Source organism: Poecilia formosa, unplaced genomic scaffold (genome assembly GCF_000485575.1).
Source record: "Poecilia formosa unplaced genomic scaffold, Poecilia_formosa-5.1.2 Scaffold25, whole genome shotgun sequence".
Taxonomy (NCBI): Eukaryota; Metazoa; Chordata; class Actinopteri; order Cyprinodontiformes; family Poeciliidae; genus Poecilia; species Poecilia formosa.
Genome location: NW_006799964.1, coordinates 445,099 through 462,473, shown reverse-complemented (window position 1 = coordinate 462,473; position 17,375 = coordinate 445,099). Strand labels below are relative to the sequence as shown.

The 17,375-nt window shown below is 37.5% G+C and overlaps 2 protein-coding genes across 3 annotated transcripts; one reads left to right on the top strand and one right to left on the bottom strand.

Moving 5' to 3' along the window:
• Nucleotides 1-1,770: 1,770 nt before the first annotated feature.
• bri3bp (bri3 binding protein) lies at nt 1,771-9,122 on the top strand. Its single transcript, XM_007548024.2, has 3 exons — nt 1,771-2,103; nt 4,122-4,224; nt 4,336-9,122. The coding sequence occupies exons 1-3, from the start codon at nt 1,921-1,923 to the stop codon at nt 4,755-4,757; spliced, it is 708 nt and encodes a 235-aa protein (XP_007548086.1). The 5' UTR covers nt 1,771-1,920; the 3' UTR covers nt 4,758-9,122.
• Nucleotides 9,123-9,420: 298 nt separating this feature from the next.
• On the bottom strand, nt 9,421-16,171 carry wdr31 (WD repeat domain 31). Of its 2 annotated transcripts, XR_001661633.1 has the most exons (11): nt 15,770-16,171; nt 15,101-15,172; nt 13,164-13,296; nt 12,938-13,012; nt 12,702-12,846; nt 12,063-12,163; nt 11,865-11,932; nt 11,505-11,646; nt 11,159-11,321; nt 10,686-11,063; nt 9,421-10,076 (listed from the first exon to the last, which is right to left on the bottom strand). XR_001661633.1 is itself a non-coding variant. In XM_007548021.2 (10 exons), exons 2-10 carry the CDS (start codon nt 15,145-15,147, stop codon nt 10,861-10,863), a joined length of 1,077 nt encoding a protein of 358 aa, XP_007548083.1. In that variant the 5' UTR covers nt 15,148-15,172; nt 15,770-16,171; the 3' UTR covers nt 9,421-10,860. The 2 variants fall into 2 exon arrangements, 1 of the variants encoding a protein (XP_007548083.1); XM_007548021.2 differs by having other exon boundaries at nt 9,421-11,063.
• Between the last annotated feature and the right edge of the window lie 1,204 nt (nt 16,172-17,375).

The following is a 17,375-nucleotide window of genomic DNA, read 5'->3' as shown; positions in this document are numbered from 1 at the left end:
ATACAGGTCAGCAGGCTGCACACTCAATCATTTGCTTACCTCATGGTGCTGTATCCCTCAAGGTTGCAAAATCTGTAACCTTCATATCCATGTTGCTAGGTCTAACATTTAGGGGACGTTCCTAAAAAGGTTTTGGCATCGTTTGTATTTGCTAGGTCACTCATCTGCCCTCTTTCAGCGTTTCAACACAAATAAACGCAATCAAAATGTGTTCACACTTTTGCCTCGCAAAAAAGTATGCACACTCCTTCAACTTTTTAATATTTTGTCATGTTACAAGCCTTTTTGAAACAGACCGACACAAAGGAGCACATAACTGATGAGTGGTGGAAACCTAACACATCGTCGTGAATACGGCGTCCCCAAAGTAAAATAAGATGGTGGCAGCATCATGCTACTCAGATGCTTCTTTTTAGAAGGAGGAGGGAAATTAGTCTTAGTTGATCCTAAATCACAAGTATACCTCCAAAGATAAGCGACCATAATTGCAACACAAGGTGGATGAACAAAGTATTGACTCAGGGGCTGAAACAACTGTATGTTAAACTTTTCAGATTTGATCAAGTACTTCCACTTCACAATTATGATTATTTTGTGTTGGTCCATACGGGGTGAGGAAGCCATTGCATTTATTACTGCTGCTAAATAAAGCTTGTCGATGTGAAACCTATTTGTCCCTAGGATCAAAAACCATAGAATTGTAAATAATGTTAGCTCTATTTGCAGTACAAACAAAACATTTTGGATTGATTGAAAGAAAGCCCTTTCTTGAAAAGAAAAAGTCTATTTCCTTTGAGTCCTCTCAGATCTATGGAAAAATTAGAAATGATACTTATAATAAATATCTAAAGCATATAATTTGCAACCTAATGGTGAAAAAAGAGTAAGACCTGAATGACCTCAATGTGCTATTTTGTTGTGGAAACAGTATGCAGAAATAAAAAAGATAGAAGCTGTTAAAACTATATTTTAATTAAAAATCTCAACTGATTTTGTTTATTTGTTGTTGTTTTTTTTCATTTGTCTGTCTCTTGTTTTATCTTTTTAGTTTGAGCCATCTGAAACATTTGAGTCAGATTTTGCAGATTCCCCATTGCGTCACATAAAATTTTACAAAAATACATCGAGATTTGTTGTAATGTGACACGTTGGGAAAAACTACTGATCCTGAAGTTCAACAATAGGAATACTTTTGCATGGCAAAAGGACTTATTCACCTGTATCTTGTAAATATTTTACCTCTCATTTAAAATGCTTCTGCAGAAACATTCTAAATGGCTGCATACCTACCAATAAACAGTCTGTAGTTTCTAAATGTACCGTTGAATAGCACTACTAGAAGTACCACTCGTTGATCAGCAGAGGGCAGCAGCAAACTGTAGTTAATCTCAATCTACCCCATTTTGAGGCGAAGAGAGTTGTTGCATTAAAAAATATAGGAAATATAATATCTCCAGGAATAACTCTTTTTCTTTATGCACATATTTGCTTTTAGGAATTAGTACATTTTTTTTAAAATATCTAATTAACATGTTTATCATTTTAAGAGTATATCATAAAGCTGTTTTTACAAAATGTCTATGATAACATCACACAAGTGTATAACATGTTACTTATTATACATGTTTACATGTATTATATGCATGTTGTAAAACTTGTAAATTTATATAAAAGAACATTTGTTTTTGACAAACAACAGAAGAAGCATTACACCTGCGCTATTAACTGTACTTTCCCCTCTGGATTTGGAGCACAACACCTTTTTCCGAGCCGCCCTGAATGTAACAGCGCTATCACCACCATCACAGCGAGCGTCAGCAAGGTGTCCACTATCGGCAGCTAGCTGTTGTTTTTACCTCGGGTTTTAATTGAAACATTTTGATACTAACTTGTACTTGACACCTCTGGACGCTTGCTGCCATGAAGGAGAGCAGGATTTTGGTGATTTTCTTGGTGCTTTCCGCCTCTCTTCTGTGCACAGCCGAAGCGGGCAGGGGCAGGAGCGGCAGCAGCAACCAGAACAGCTTCAGACGGGCAGCTAACGGGATCTACCAGACTCTGAGCAGCGTGTTCGGAGAGGATAACATCAGAGCCCTGTACAAGGTGAGCGGAGGAGCATAAACTGGTTCTCGTTAAATTATGAGCTGGCCAGCTGCTTGCAGTCCACACATGATGAACAGGAAATAAGAAAAAAAGCGGGGTCGGCCTGGTCAATTTATCATGGATGCCATTTTGAAATATTAGTATTAATCCAATGATTTTTCGCCTGTTGAGGACCCCAGTCTAAACGCTTTGTTTTATATGTAAGTTATATGTGTGTGTCATTGCAGTTTTGTTTCAAGGTCGCAAGATCATCTCTAACCTGCGAATTCATTCATTACATCGAAGGCCCTTAACTGTATCAGTCTTTGAAAGCGTCCTCTGTCATTTCATAGATAAGTCCTCATGTGAAGGACATTCTGAGCTTCCCTGTGTGCTCTCATTGGTCCAGATGCACTTCCTGCATTTTGAAAAGCTGCACAGTTCCTGCGTTTAGCCGCCAAAGCAAAGTACCTGTTTGCTTCCCATGTTACGGTGGTCACGTGATAATCATCAACACAAATGAACGCAATGGAAATGTAATTATTTTACATTTGTGGACATTAGCCTGCGTGGTGTGCTTACCATATGTTAACATTGCGGAACGTTTCACAGTATCACAGCAGTGGCACAGAAATGCTAGCAAAACATCCATAGCATGTGATATACTTGCTTTTATTCAAGATAGAAAAATGGCTATGGACGCAGTCTACGTTATTTTTTATTTCATTTTATTTTTATCCAGCCTACAGAGGGGAAAAAGACCCTGATAGCGAATGACGTCAAAATGCTATATTTAGAACAGAGCAGGCTTATGAATATTAATGAGAAAGTGTGACGTCATTCGCGATCTGTGCCGGGGGGTTTTTCGTACTGTAGACAGGTTGTAGCACGATCAATTCAACAAATCAGGACTAAGATAGAAATCATGTGACAACCACAGTATTCTCCCACTTGCTCCACGTGGTGATTGTTCAGGCAGTGTGAATGTCTTTACAAGATTTGTTTTTTGTCAGTAAGATTATATTTAAGAAGACTGTTGGAGATTTAAAGTCCCAAGTGCAAAAGACATATATTTGGTTAAAGTTAATATAACATTTTAAAGAACATTGCTAGTAAAGAGTTTGGGATATTGTCTTGAAAGTGTTAAACCCATCCCCATCAGTACAACTGAGAACATTTTCTTGATTTAAATTATTTTACAGTATGAATATGCTCCAGACAAGGCAGGCTATGAAACTCATGGAAATGTAACCAGTTGAATGCATTTGCTGCATCCAACAAGAGTTCGGGACTTTACGCCACTTTCACAGCCTTCTTCTTCTCATTTAAAGCGTTTTGTACCTTAGGAACAGTTGTAACAAAAATTTTTTTGTAATTTTCAAATTGTTACTTTCAATAGCCTTGTGTTCCTGTGTGGCAGCCTGCAGGTCGATGCCTTTCTTTTTGCATACGTCAATTTTACAGTGCATCACAATAAAAGCACTGTTTCTGGTGCTTCCTTGATACTAGGCAAATGAAGAAGCAAAAAAAAAAAAAGAGAAGGTTTTAATAGCAATGATCAGTCAGAGGGTACAATTTATTAAGTATTCATTTTCAAGACACTGAAAAATGTGAACATGTTTCCAAAAAACTTGTTTGTGTTTTCTTAAGCAGTTCGGCTGTTTTTTAGAAGCAGTTGAGACCCAAATGGAAGAATAACGATGGGCAAAAAGTGAATTTTGCATAATAGGTCTCCTTTAAAACACTGGGCCTAAAATACAGGTGTGTTGGGTCTGAAGAGGTTACCTGGTTAATACTGGCTTTATTTTTTATAAAAGTCTGACTTTAAATTGTTGACTCAATTAAGGCTTTTCAAACAGAGACTGTCCGTCTTTGAAGCCATATCAAGGAAACATTTTCGTGATGAGTTTAAATGACTAGATCACCATAAGTTGTGTGCTATTGTACGGTCACTTCCATGGCCAGTACATCTGCCCTCTGATATCAGTTTTTGTGGAATGAACCTGCCCTAACCTTCACTGTCTCTTCTTTCTGCTCAGTTTTTCTCCAAAGCAACAGAGCGATTCGTCCATGGAGTGGACTCTTTTATGGATACCATATGGAAGATCTGGTCGGATCTGCTTGATGTGATGGGAATTGATTGTAAGTCATGAACTTGCCGCACTTTTTTTTTTCTTTATTTGACACAAAAAAAATTTAAATAATATACTTCCTGTCTCTCTCTCTCTCTCTCTCTCTCTCTGTTTTGTGAAGCTTCAAACCTCAGCCACTACTTCAGCCTCACGTCTCTAAGCAACTCCCCAGCACGCGCCTTGCTCCTGCTCGCTGCCGTACTGTTGGCCTACTGGTTCCTATCCATGTTCCTGGGGGGAGTGTTTTATCTGCTGCACGCAGTTTTTGGACGCTTCTTCTGGCTGGCGAGGGTCATACTTTTCGCCCTGTCCTGCCTCTACATCCTGCAGAAGTTCGAGGGCGACCCGGAGCGAGCCGTGCTGCCTCTGTGCTTCATCATGGCTGTGTACTTCATGACGGGACCCGTTGGAGCGTACTGGCGTCGAGGGGGCGGGGCGGGCACGCTGGAGGAGAAAATCGACCACCTGGACACTCAGATCAGGCTGCTCAACATCAGGCTGAGCCGCGTCATAGACAGCCTCGAGCACAGCGGGGAGCAGTAGACCCGCAGCAAGGAGAAGGGTTAGTCTTGGCCACAAGTATTTAACTCACTTTCCTGATAACATCCGCAGGAAAACAACTACCAGGTATTTACAACTCAACTGTCAGGTGGGATAAACTAAGATCTGAACACAGGGTTTTAAAGGCTTGAGTCGATTATTGGAACATAAATGTAAAATTTCTCTAAGATTTAGACACGTCGACCAAACCAAACATTTTTGCTTGATTATGGTAAACAGAAAAAGATTGGGAAATTTTTTTGTACCTCTTTAAAGAAAAGTTTAACTGTGAGCTCTCTTTCTCTTTTACACATCTTAGCAACTTATAACAAGCTGTCAAATGATAGATTTATTTTTCTTTTGTTGAAGTACATAGAGTGCTCATGCTAAGAAAATAAACATTTTATATTTAGATTTTTGCCCTTTTGAAACCCCTTGAAATCTGTTTGAAACTACTGTAAAAAAAAAAAAAAAGAAATAATGTGAGCACGAATGCCTGACTCGAATTGAGACATTGTTATTTCTGATATGTAAAGATGTTATATAGTTGTCCACAGTGAGATTTATTTATTTCATCCAAACATATTGAAATTTTTTCTGATTAATGACCATCATGTGGCGAATGTGACGTCCAGACCTTTTTTGTGTGTGTGTTTGGGTACATGAGTCAATGCCGCAGTGACCTGCTCCAGTGTGTGTTTGTGGTCAGACATGGGAATTGGAAAAACACTGCATCTAAAGTCACATTCTGATGTGGAAACCATACAGAGAGCCAGCAATATCTCAGGGACTCACTCAACACATAATGAAATACGAGTTCTATTATAAGTAACGCTTTTGTCGCTTGAAATCTGTGTGTGTTGTGAAGTTTAATTTATGCATACCGTCCACAGAAATCCTACTTTTTATGTTGTAGTTGTTGTGGTGACTCAAATCGGGTCATGTTTTTATCATATCCATGCTCTAATACTTTGAGTCACAGGATACTGGCTAATTGGTCTTAGAAAAATCACCTTTTTCAGAACACAGTTTTTATTGAATATCATAAAAAAAAACTGAAGGATAAAGGGCCTTGCACAAGTCTGGATAGTTGGAAACTTTCAATGGGAATCATTAGGAATTTTTTGGGAAGTAACTATTAACAGTAATATTTAAAAATGTTAAACGTTGGCAATTAGCAGGGATTTCAAATATGGGGTTATTCTAGCATAATTTTGAATACTTTTGACTGTATCTATGCAGGTCCTCCATCACATGCACAGGGGGTTTCTGGAAATCCAGTCGTTTCCCATTCATTCCCCAAATTCCCAATTAAAGTTTTGAAATTACTCCAAAGTGGAAATTGCTGAAACATTTCTGTAAATCTTGTTTTCAACTTGGTTGAAAACAAGTTTCAACCAAGTTGAAACTCAAGTATGTATACTTGAGTAATAGACACTATTACTCAAGTATCTATTACTTAATCAAGTAATAGATACTTGTGCAAGTATCTTTTACTCAACAGATACTTGTATCACTTCAATCATCTTAAAAAGAAAGTGCAGTTGATCTCATTTTGTGGCTTTTAAAAGTTGCAAATCCAACCATGTTTTCTGTACAATGGGTTAGATTTTAGTGAGCTTTGTCTTATTGGCCATTTCCCTGGAGACTTTTCTTACACCTATGTTTTATAGCTTTGGAGGAGTCATTCAAACGTTGTGATGGTATAAGACCCATAATGCAAGGCAGCAAACATCCCCAGCTGAAGGAAAATAAATTAAGTTTTACTTAGGAAATTAAAATCAAAATGTTTTTGCTACTTTAATCACTAGCAACTCCTTCCTTGACATGGGGGCATGCCATTTTAATGAAGTTCGGTTTGATAGCAGGGATTTTGTTAGTTTGCTTAAATCAGTCAGCAGTTACAGTAATGAAGGTGATGAAGCTGACCTAGATGCTCAAGCAATGGACTTGCAAAACACAAACTGTTCTATTCAACCTTATTATGTTTTTATACATTTAGTTTTAGTTCTAAATCATCATGGACTTTAAAGTCTTAAGTTTGAAGTGCCTTACAAAAGTAATGATACCCCTTGAACTTCTCTACATATAGTTGTTACAACCACAAAATATAATGTTGTTTTGCAATTTTGTGAAACAAAGTTGTGCGCAATTGTGAAGTGGAATTGGAAAGAATAAAATTCAGTGTTTTTTTTTTGTTTGTTTTTTTTTTTTTTTTTTTTTTTTTTACAAATAAAAATCTAATTTAAATTGAACCCTTAAAGTCTCTTACACAGCATGTAGAAGCTTCTTTGGCTGAAGGTATGATAAATCTCTAACAGATTTGAAATTTGTCATCATTTGCAAAACTAGCTTAAGTTCAGCCAGATTGGATGAGAGAGCAACTTTCAAGTTTTGCCACAGATTTTTAAATTTGGGTCTGGGCTCTGATTGGGTTATTCTCAGACATGAATCTGCTTTGATCTGAACTGTTTTGTTGCAGCTTCGGCTGTATGTTTATTGTTATCGTGCTGAAAGGTGAACATTTTCCTCCAGCTTCTCTATCAATTATGAAGAAATGCATCCCTACAACATGATGCATCACCATCATGTTTGTAGTAGAAATGGGGCAAAGTGTGAATAAGTTCAACAGGGGTGAATATTTTTGTAGGCACCTGCAGAAGAATCCGTATAAGTGACCATTCCTGTTGCCAGTTGCAATTTAGTGCAAGTCTCCTTGACCCATAGATCATGAGCTAATGTTAAAAATATCACTTTGCTCTGTATTCTTGATTTTGAAAGTCCAGGGTTGATTTTCTTCTTAGCAGGTTTGGTAGTGCTGCACAATTTTAAAAAACCATAAGATAACAATGTGATGTGGGATAGATCCACATTTTCCTCACTGCATTTTTCTCTGTCACTGAGATGATTCCAGGTCCCTCTGCTAACTTTAGCATCTCAGGCAGAGAGACTCCACCCGACAGGCTGGGTTTATTATTGCCATGCATGAAGTCAGGAAACTCGTAATATAGCAACCTAGAAATATCACAACCCAAAGAGTCCTTTATATTCCCTAATTAAAAGTCTTAACATTTTGTGGCACCACTGGCATTTATTCAGTAATAACCGAACCTATACCCCAAACACAAGCTAATAGTTTGGTAATTTTTTATTTTATTTATTTTTTCATTAATACGTTATTGGTTGGATGGGGGGGGTTGGCTTAAAAGTGGTGTTCACTGCTGGCAAGCAATCATTTACATCCAAGTTTTAGATTTTTCTTGTTTTGCCAAAACATTCCCAGCCTGCTTGCTACATTAAAAAAAAAACACCCAAGTGATTGAACTGTTCATTGTCATGTGAGATTTTGTTGCATGCTGCCTTTATCTTTGCAGATTTCAGTTTTGCTTCCTGAGTCAAGATTTTAACGAATGTCATGAGATCAGCCAGAAATCGATTGTTTTTGGTTTATGTTACTGCATAATGCAGCTTGTGTTTCTGCACTATTTATTTACACTGGAGACTGGGATTTATTGACCAAATGATCATTCTTGGTTTAAAAAAAATAAAAAAGACTGGATACAATCACTGTTTTCTCTTTCGATAATCACTGTATTGTCCCTGAAATGGAGGTACATATGTGGGAATCAGACACTTCTTTTCTCTTTAGGCAGCTGACTGGAGAGATGGGCTTATGGTCTATTGATGGCCTACAGATCAATCTGTATTTACATTTATATTTCTGAAGGAACAGAGCTAAATGTGTGCTTTATCAAGGTACTTGGTGACTGATAACTATTGTTGACTGGTGTTACCCAAATATACTGTGGAGAATTGCAATAATCTGTTTAAATTCACACCTAAACATGTATAATACTATTACAACTGGGTGAGGATTTGAAGCTCTTTCACATCTTTAAAACACTTGAGAGCTTGTAAGGTATTGTGTGCAACATCATGCCACTAATTATAAATGTTATCATGAGCCACTTACTGTAGATGCTGGTTGAAACCAAACGGATTCCAGTGTTGGCGTCTGTCAGCATTAGATTCATTACTTCACCCAGATGTTTATTCTCTTGTTTAGAGTGCATAATGAATGGCTTTTAAGTCCATTAAATTACTGTAACCCATCTGTGTCTATTATTTCAAATGGTCTTTATATCTTGTGCCAATTTTTATTACTGTTAAGAAAATTTGATTTTAGGCTTTTTATTATTATTTACCATTTGTTGTTATTTGTTTTTCTTTATCATGTTAAATCTTCTGTACTTGACTCCTGATTTCTTTTTTGTGTTTGGATGTGTCTTTATGAACAACTTTGTGGAAAAATTGCTTTTTGAGCAAAGATGAGGTTCAGACTTGAATAAACACATGTATAACTGAAAACTAATGCTTTGATTTATTACTATTTTCAAGAGAGTGACATATTCCTGTTTTCTGTGATGTACATTCTGTCAGTGCCTTCTGTAAACAATCTGAAACTTGGCCTGTGCTGTCATCCTGCAGTGTCTGCTTTTAAGTCTGCCTTCCATTTTGTATTTTCTTTTAATTGGGATAAATACGGTGCAGGTCCATATCTGTAAGAGACTAAGCTGATATTGCTAAAATCTCTAATTTAAAAATATAACTGTGTATCGAACTTGTATATATTTCACTCCTAAGTGAATTACTTAAGTCAATTTAGCTGTTTACAAAATTCTAGTTTATTGAGATGCTCCTGCATAGTTATATTACCAAAGGTGGTTTTAAGATATTACATTTTTCTGACAGTAGGTGGCGATAATACATAATGTGTTAGTGCGACAAAATTGATATTTGCGTTGAAAGGTTCCACAGATTGAAGAAAATGTGGTTATTGTGACTGACATATTACATGAAGCAAAGCGCTCAACAAAAGTGAAACCAAAAATCAAAATAACTAGATGTTTACAAGTTTCTAGCAGGTGTCTACAGAACATTTGTTGAAAAATTGTTGTAATAAAAGTAAAATTACAATGGCAAAAAAACAAGTTGACATGAAATACATTTTACAAATAAATATCTTTACAAGTTGATTTTATTTTTACCAGCTGGTATCAAACACAAAATCAGTGAGTGATTTAAGAATTAGTACAAACAAAATCAATGTGATGCTTAAACTAGCAAGTGAGCGAACTAACATAAAAATCAGTAAATTCCAATACGGTTTGGTTCTAACATGCACTCCCTGAATCCCTGAGAAATAATTAGAAGTCGGAAGCTTCTCTGATTGATGCGGCTTTAGACAAAGCTATGCAGAGTTTTCTTGCTGCTTCCTCAGTTTCTCCACCTGGTTATGTTGGTGCAACAAGTTTGTTTCACCTGTTTAAGATGGCATTAGTAGGAGGATCAGGTGTACAGTTCAAACATGAGAGAAGTTTAAATTAATTTACTGCATGCCTGGTCTAATAGGCTTTAGATTTCTAATAACGAATATGTGAAGCAAGCATCTGAAAGACTGTACAACATCTTCATTTTTATACTTGCACATTTTCCCTTCATGTTCAGTTGATCAAAAAAAAAGTCAGGTATTTTGCATAGTTGCTTAAAAATTCAAATGTTATGGCTAATAACAACAACTATGCGCATCTTAAAGTAAAAATCTAAGAATCTGTATCAACAGGAAACCTTTTCTATACAAGAACAAAATAAGTTCATATGAGCTGGCATTTTCAATATTCTCTAGTTCTAACATTTCGACACAAACAAATAATACAAACATAATAAAAGTATTTTTCTAAAATAAACTGAAATGACTAACTTTAACAAAACTTTGTTGTGTCACCTTATTAAGTAAAATCCCAATAAAACACACTACGGTTTGTAGTTGTAAAGTGACAACTTTACAACGACTAGTTGTTGTAAAGTAGTTGATCATTTTTGCACTGCACTGTGGATTTAAACTACAGACTTCACACATCACTTGCTCACCTTTCCCATCCATCGCTCTTCTGGCATTTTCTTGGTATGGCAGGTTGGTAAAGCACAAATGCCGGTAAAATCATTAAATGATGACATAAAAAAGGTTTTTAAAAAGGAAGTATGTCGTTACTGCTCACTGAATGCCTTGATGTCCATTTAAGTCCCATTATATGCTTTGGTGCTGTCAGAATCGTGCCACAACTCTCATATTCAGACTTCCAGCACCACCTGAACTAGCACCAGAACCCTGCGCCTGGAGGGACCCCTGGTCCAGCTGGATATGTTGGAGACCGGCGTTGAAGCTGGCACACAGCAAACTGTTGGTATCGGTGGGAGTCAAAGAAACCAGAGGACCAGCACCATCCACGGACAATGTCCCTAAACAGACTGAAATCAGCAGAAAATAGAGTGTTACAGGTGTCAGAAACTGACACTATACTCTTCAGGAAGGGTTTTCCTTTACCCAGGAGCTGGGGTCCTACCTGCTGTATTCTGATCCCAGATTTTGACCGAACAGTCGTGGGAGGATGTTGCTATCTGAGCCGAGCCACCAGAAAACACAGGTAGAAATGTGCAGCAGGCTGTGGTCTGCAGGTGACCTCTGTACTCCACAACTTTACAGCCAGGCTGACGCAAGTCCCAGAGCTGACAACACACAAACACCTCACTGCATGCGGCAATCAACAGTTTCAGGAATGTAGCACAGTAACAAAGAACATCTGAAACATCTCACCACACATGGGAAAAAATCATCATCCTAAGCCACGTGGACTGTTTCTAACTCATATCTAATCCATAAAATCTAGAAAGTGCCTCTCTTGATCTCACCGTGGCTTCACAACCCTGGCCTCCAAAGCCGTTGCTGCTGGACACCAAGTAGTTCCCATTTGGAGAGACATCACAGTGAGTCTGTATATACTGCTTAGCTGGAAAGGTGTTGGTCACCTGCCACGAACGGCTATCCCACACCCTACAAGCAAAACATGTGAAAAGACAAGCAAACACACAGTTTTTAGTTAATGTACAATAAATATTTAGACCAAGCCTAAAACGGTTGTAATATAACTGACTGAACATTCTCCATGAGATGGGATTATGCATTTTTGGCAGGGACTGTAGATGAATTTCATTAAATTTGAACAAGTCATCTAAAAATAATGCATCCCAACAAACAGAGCTTTGCTGTACCTTATAGTTTTATCCTCTGAGGTCTGGACTACAGAAAAGCTAGCTGGCACCCAACATACATGAGTCACCTGGAAACAAATATGTAGAAAAGCTGAAACCTTACAGAAATCAAAATATAAATATATGGTATAAATTAGTTGAACGTAGATCATATTTGCAATTAGGTGCATCATTAGGTGCATGAATTAATGCTCTCACCAGGTTTCTCGAGATGTTATGTCTGTGTTCACACTTTGCGGATTCTATATCCCACAGGCACATCCAGTTGTCCCGAGAGCCAGTGCAAAGCTTTCTTCCATCTACAAAGAATTTAAAATACCAGCATCAGCTATGCAGCATATTTTATTATCCCCCAAAACTAAGTTTAGATAACCATGTTAGGCAGGGAATATATAATGCAATTTTTTTTTCTGCAAATAATACAGAAAAACATAAAAACTACTTAGTATATACTTGTTCTTATTTTACTCTATGCATATGATCAGTTTGTAATTTCCAATCCAATCTTTGCAGGTTAGAGAAATATCCTCACCGCTAAAATCTAAAATTTGCCTTTTATGTAATATATTTAATTCGATTTAACAAATGCTACCAGAAGTACAGAAATTCGTAACCTAAGTTGCAGTTTCCTCAAAACAACAGCAGTGGGAATAATTATTATTTGCCATTTCATTCAAAATTTGTCGCACCAGTTGAAATAATGCTCCTATACATTTCTATAATAAATTGCTGTTTTGACCAAAAAAAAAATGCAGACTGATAACTCGTTAACATAAATACAAAAGTTAAATATTGTTTAATGACAGAGGAAACTGAGTGTGTTCTTAAAGTTGGTACCAGGGCTGATAGCGATTCCATTGACAACCAGCTCATGTCCACAAAACTCCTGAATCGGTTCGTCTCCCTGGTTCAGGTCCCACATGAGAACGGTTTTGTCCCGCGAGGCACTAAAGATCCATGTACTGCCGGGATAACAAAGCACCTGGGGGGAAATATGAAGACCGTTGATCAGTGTGTGAAAATTTTAACAGCTATCAATTGCACTAAAGCTGCTCCCTTCCCACTGACTTTACCTTGGTAACCTCTCTGTTGTGACCCTGGAAGGACTGACACATCTGGCCTTGTTTCCAGTCGTACACCACAACGACCTACGGGAGAGGAGGCAGGCATTTTATGCTTATTAGCTCCAGGTATTATCAAAGCATCACACAACAACATTTATAACTCCCACACTCGGTACTGCCACTTATATTTTGATCAATCCTGTAAAACCAAGACAGTAAACATCTGTTGCTCTACCTGGTCACTGCCACCAGAAACACACAGGTCTGGGCTGAGATTGGTCACAGTGTTGATGGATCCATAGTGGGCAGGTTCATACTGTAACACCTGACTGTCAAAGGTGTTCTCAGCCTTCTCCCCTTGAGGTGATCTGCACAAAATATGTATGTATGTAAGTATGATAATTCTTTTGGGGGGTATTTCTGGTTAGATGCTGGAAAAATGTGTGATTTTAGCCATTACTATAGCTTACCAAGAATATTTCAAAATTAAGGTAATCTCAAAACAGCATCATACAGTTCACAAACCTATTCAAACCTCTCGGGTTCATGTCTGATGATTTGGTTGTTTAAATTTTCTTTTTAGGAAAATAATGTAATGAATATTTTTAAAAAATAATTTGTTTTGAATGCCAGACACTTCTTACTGTCTGGTTCTGTAGCGGTGAAGTTACTGCAGGTTTTTAGGTTAACACTACAGCTGGTTCAGAACGCTGCTGCTCACGTTCCCAAAATACATTAACAATCTCTTGTCTTCAACCCTGCACCCCACATGGAGAAGCATCATTCAGCTGCTATGCACCACAAATCTGGACCAAACTTCCAGAAAACTGCAAAGATGCTGAAAAACTGAGCTCTTTTAAATTAAGGCTAAAAACCCACCTGCTAAGAGTTGCCTTTGATTAGTAATAAGTGGAACATGGAGCAACATATTGATGATGGCATTTGAAAAAGTCTAATGTTTACGGCTTGTTTTACAAATGGTAACTATATCATGTCTTTATGGTGTAAAGCAATTTGAACTGCCTTGTTGCTATACAAATAACCATGATTTGACTGCACACCATGCCATGTTTCTGGCGGATGGATCACACACCGATGCAAAAACACTATGATGCAGATGATGTAAACATTTTTAAATTAATTCTGCTCCTTAATAAGACTGCTAGAAATACGTCCCTAAATATCCCATTTAATTTGTCTCTGCTCAGTTAGTTGTTGTGTTTGTAAATAATGCAAGTTTATCCTCTGAGCTTAGGAGCTTTTGTTTTGCCTAAATGATTAAGTGGATTAAAATGCGGAAAACTTTGGGTTCCATTGAGGCAAAACATGGTGAGACTAGCAGCTCCAGGATCTCGAAGATCAAAAAAAATGATCCTTTAGAGTTTTCTGTAGAAAGAGAAAAACAGAGGCTTGTGTCCCTATAGCACTGCACTCCTTCAGCTGACAGATTGGAAACTGATTAGGTCAACTACTACTGTTTTTAGATAGAATAAGTGTTTCCATTTTTGCATAGACCAGGTTTGTGTTTATTCACTACTACGATAACACCGAGAAAACACACCAGAGTTCCCAGTACAACAATATTTACACCAACATATACAACAAAAATGCATGACATGACCTATTTTTTTATTTAAAAGAATAAAGCAGCAATTGTTCTCACTGCTTCTAAAAACATACATATTACAATAGCTATGGTAATGTTACATAACGTGTTTAATATTTTGATTTTGAAAAACAAAAGCTTTGAATAAACACCTTGTAAAACTAGCTGTAATGCTTATTACACATTATATTCATTTCTGTCCAAGTGTAAAAACTATTAACTAATTAGTCTGTCTATCTGCTCTGCTAGCTTAGCAGGTATGTCGGCCTTAGTAACAAAACTGATAGGTTGCCCCCATTTAGTTACAACACTATGACTGTCCTTGTTTTTCACCACCAGTAATATTACCTCTGACACTTTCTCTGTAATGTTATTATATGGATACTACACTGTGGGAACAGGACGATAGAAAAATATGTGGTCTTTAAACCAAAAACTTGGGCATACGTTGAGACTGGTAAGCCACCCAGGCCTACTAAGGAGCAAGGAAACTTTCTTGTAATAATAGTTTGAAGAACTACATAAAACAAGAAGGACCAGACTGTAAACAGTCCAACATAACCCACCTGTACAGCTCAGACCTCTTGCGAAACTTGCTCTGCAGCTTCCCCATGTTTGCTCAGAAACCTGCAGCCACACTGAATTACAAAGACAGAAAATCCAACTGAGGTTTAAAAAAATAATCATTCCACTAATTGAACAATAACTATTGCTTGGCTTCAAGATGTAAATTGTGATGTCAGTTGTTGTTGTTTTTTTTTGTTTGTTTGTTTGTTTTTTATTTGTTTTTTTGGGGGTGGGGGGGGTCAGGCTTTCCTACATCAATGTAGCAAAATGGAGCCTAATTAATAGGTGTGATTATACCATGCAGATATACATCAAACACTTGCAAAACATGCACTCATAATGCATGGTCATTATATCACTGCCACTGCATACCCTGTGAGAGATTAACCCCCCACACACCACTTTCCCACGCACGCACGGCTAAGCTCCACCCTCATTATCCCCACGAATTTCTCAAACAAGCGGCAGGAAGGAGAGAGCTCCAATCCTATTAGCGCCACATCATTACCGCCACAAGGAATTAGTCAGTCGAAAACACCTCGCTATGAACTGTGCTGGCGGTCATTATGCAACATCTCCCGCGGGAATTTAACTGAAGTTATTTGAAATAATAGTAATGTTAAAACTTCTTGTTTTCAAACCCACTTCTGAAGACTCCCTCTACTTACCTGTCACCAGGAAGTGTGGTCACTGGGGTGATGCTGAGGCTAACTAATCCTTATCGTCCATGCTAAGAAAGATCAGCAGAGCGGCGCGGCTAAAACATAAAGTTGGAGGTATTAAAAGTTGATAAAGTCGTTGTTGGGACGACAGAGACGCTTCCCCGACAAATGGCCATGATAGTTTGACGTTCTAACTGTATAAAACACCGCACTGAAACGTCCCTTGAACTACTACACATCCATCCTTTCCTCCGTGGAGACCGCAGCTAGACGCTTTCCCGTATCCAGGGGAACTGGAGTCACGTGACACGTGGACGCGAACAAGCGGAAGTTGTAACTGCTCACAAAATAAAAGTGTGGGGTAAAAACAAAGTAATTATTTTATATCAGCGGCCTCCAACTACATATTTCAATGAAACAAATTGCTACAAGGTAATGTTTTTTTTTATGCCAAAAATAGTATGCTAAAACTTTTAAGAAACAGATTGCACTGAACTATTTTGTGCTCTGAAGGCTCATTTTTAACAAATAAAACTTAAAAGGTGTAGCATTTATTTATGACCTACAAGCTTCTGTTGCTCCTAAAGCTGTTTCTTAACGACAATATTAATGGTGCCTTCTCAGATGTAATTCATCTTCATCTCATCCAGAATGTTGTCATTTTAACTATTGGTTCATAATAAGCCAGATGGCCAGTTCCTCTTTAGCCTGAGAGATGTGGCAGGTATAATTTGCAAAAAGAATTTGAAATCTTCATGTTTTAGGGCCACTGGTCATTCTGTGATTTAATGACTATTTTTGTTTATACTTGCTGTGCTTAGTACTTTGTTGCTAAGCACAATAATTAGCATATCTTGCTCTTTTTCCAATTTGCAACTGGGACACAGTTAAGTTGGCTTAAAATCTTTTTTTCCCACATTCATGTGCTGACTTTTGGGATAAATGAATGATAACAAGCACCTCTTCCTCCTGGTTTACTGTTGTCTTCTTCAGTTAGCTTGAACTTATTCACTGTTCTCCTTTGGATACAATCTTGTTTAAGACAAAGATTATTCTGAGTTTGCAGAACTCTTTTAGTGTTTGCTGATGGCTTATAAGCACTACAACACATTTAATTAGCTTTGTTTTTTTCTTGCAGGTTGATACTAGTTCTTTAGTACAACTAAAAATATGATGAAATAAGATTAAAAAAAAAACTTTATTGTCCATAGAAATGGAAATTTGATTTACATAATTTGTCAAATGATAAGGTGGCCCAAGTGCCATTAATGGTAGGCTACAAAACTTTTAGCATTGTGTAAATCATAAATTTGTATTGTGAGGATCTACTTATAATCTTAAACAGACCCACGGTGACAGACTACAAATCAGTGACTGCTCCACTGGCTGTGGAGCTGAATGAACACTGCGCCATCTCAACAAAAATAGAACATAATGACCTTCACAGCTTACTGCAGAGCTACTTGGTTGAATACTGGTGCAACTATTATTGTTTCCACTGTAGAGATAGTTAATGGTTAACCTCTACCAGGCCATTACCAAGTAATCCCTAAAAATAAAAAAAAATCTGTTCTAACCACTAAGCAAAATGTAGTTTTCTTCTTCAAGCATT

Bases quoted from the DNA above. Each gene is read 5' to 3' on its own strand.
- wdr31 (XM_007548021.2), bottom strand. From the start codon at position 15,147: ATGGGGAAGCTGCAGAGCAAGTTTCGCAAGAGGTCTGAGCTGTACAG. The intron at 11,933-12,062 runs GTGAGAGCATTA...ATTTGTTTCCAG, and splicing joins ATAACATCTCGAGAAACCTG to GTGACTCATGTATGTTGGGT. The intron at 11,647-11,864 runs GTACAGCAAAGC...TTTTGCTTGTAG, and splicing joins TCAGAGGATAAAACTATAAG to GGTGTGGGATAGCCGTTCGT.
- bri3bp (XM_007548024.2), top strand. From the start codon at position 1,921: ATGAAGGAGAGCAGGATTTTGGTGATTTTCTTGGTGCTTTCCGCCTCT. The intron at 2,104-4,121 runs GTGAGCGGAGGA...CTTTCTGCTCAG, and splicing joins ACATCAGAGCCCTGTACAAG to TTTTTCTCCAAAGCAACAGA. The intron at 4,225-4,335 runs GTAAGTCATGAA...TGTTTTGTGAAG, and splicing joins TGATGTGATGGGAATTGATT to CTTCAAACCTCAGCCACTAC.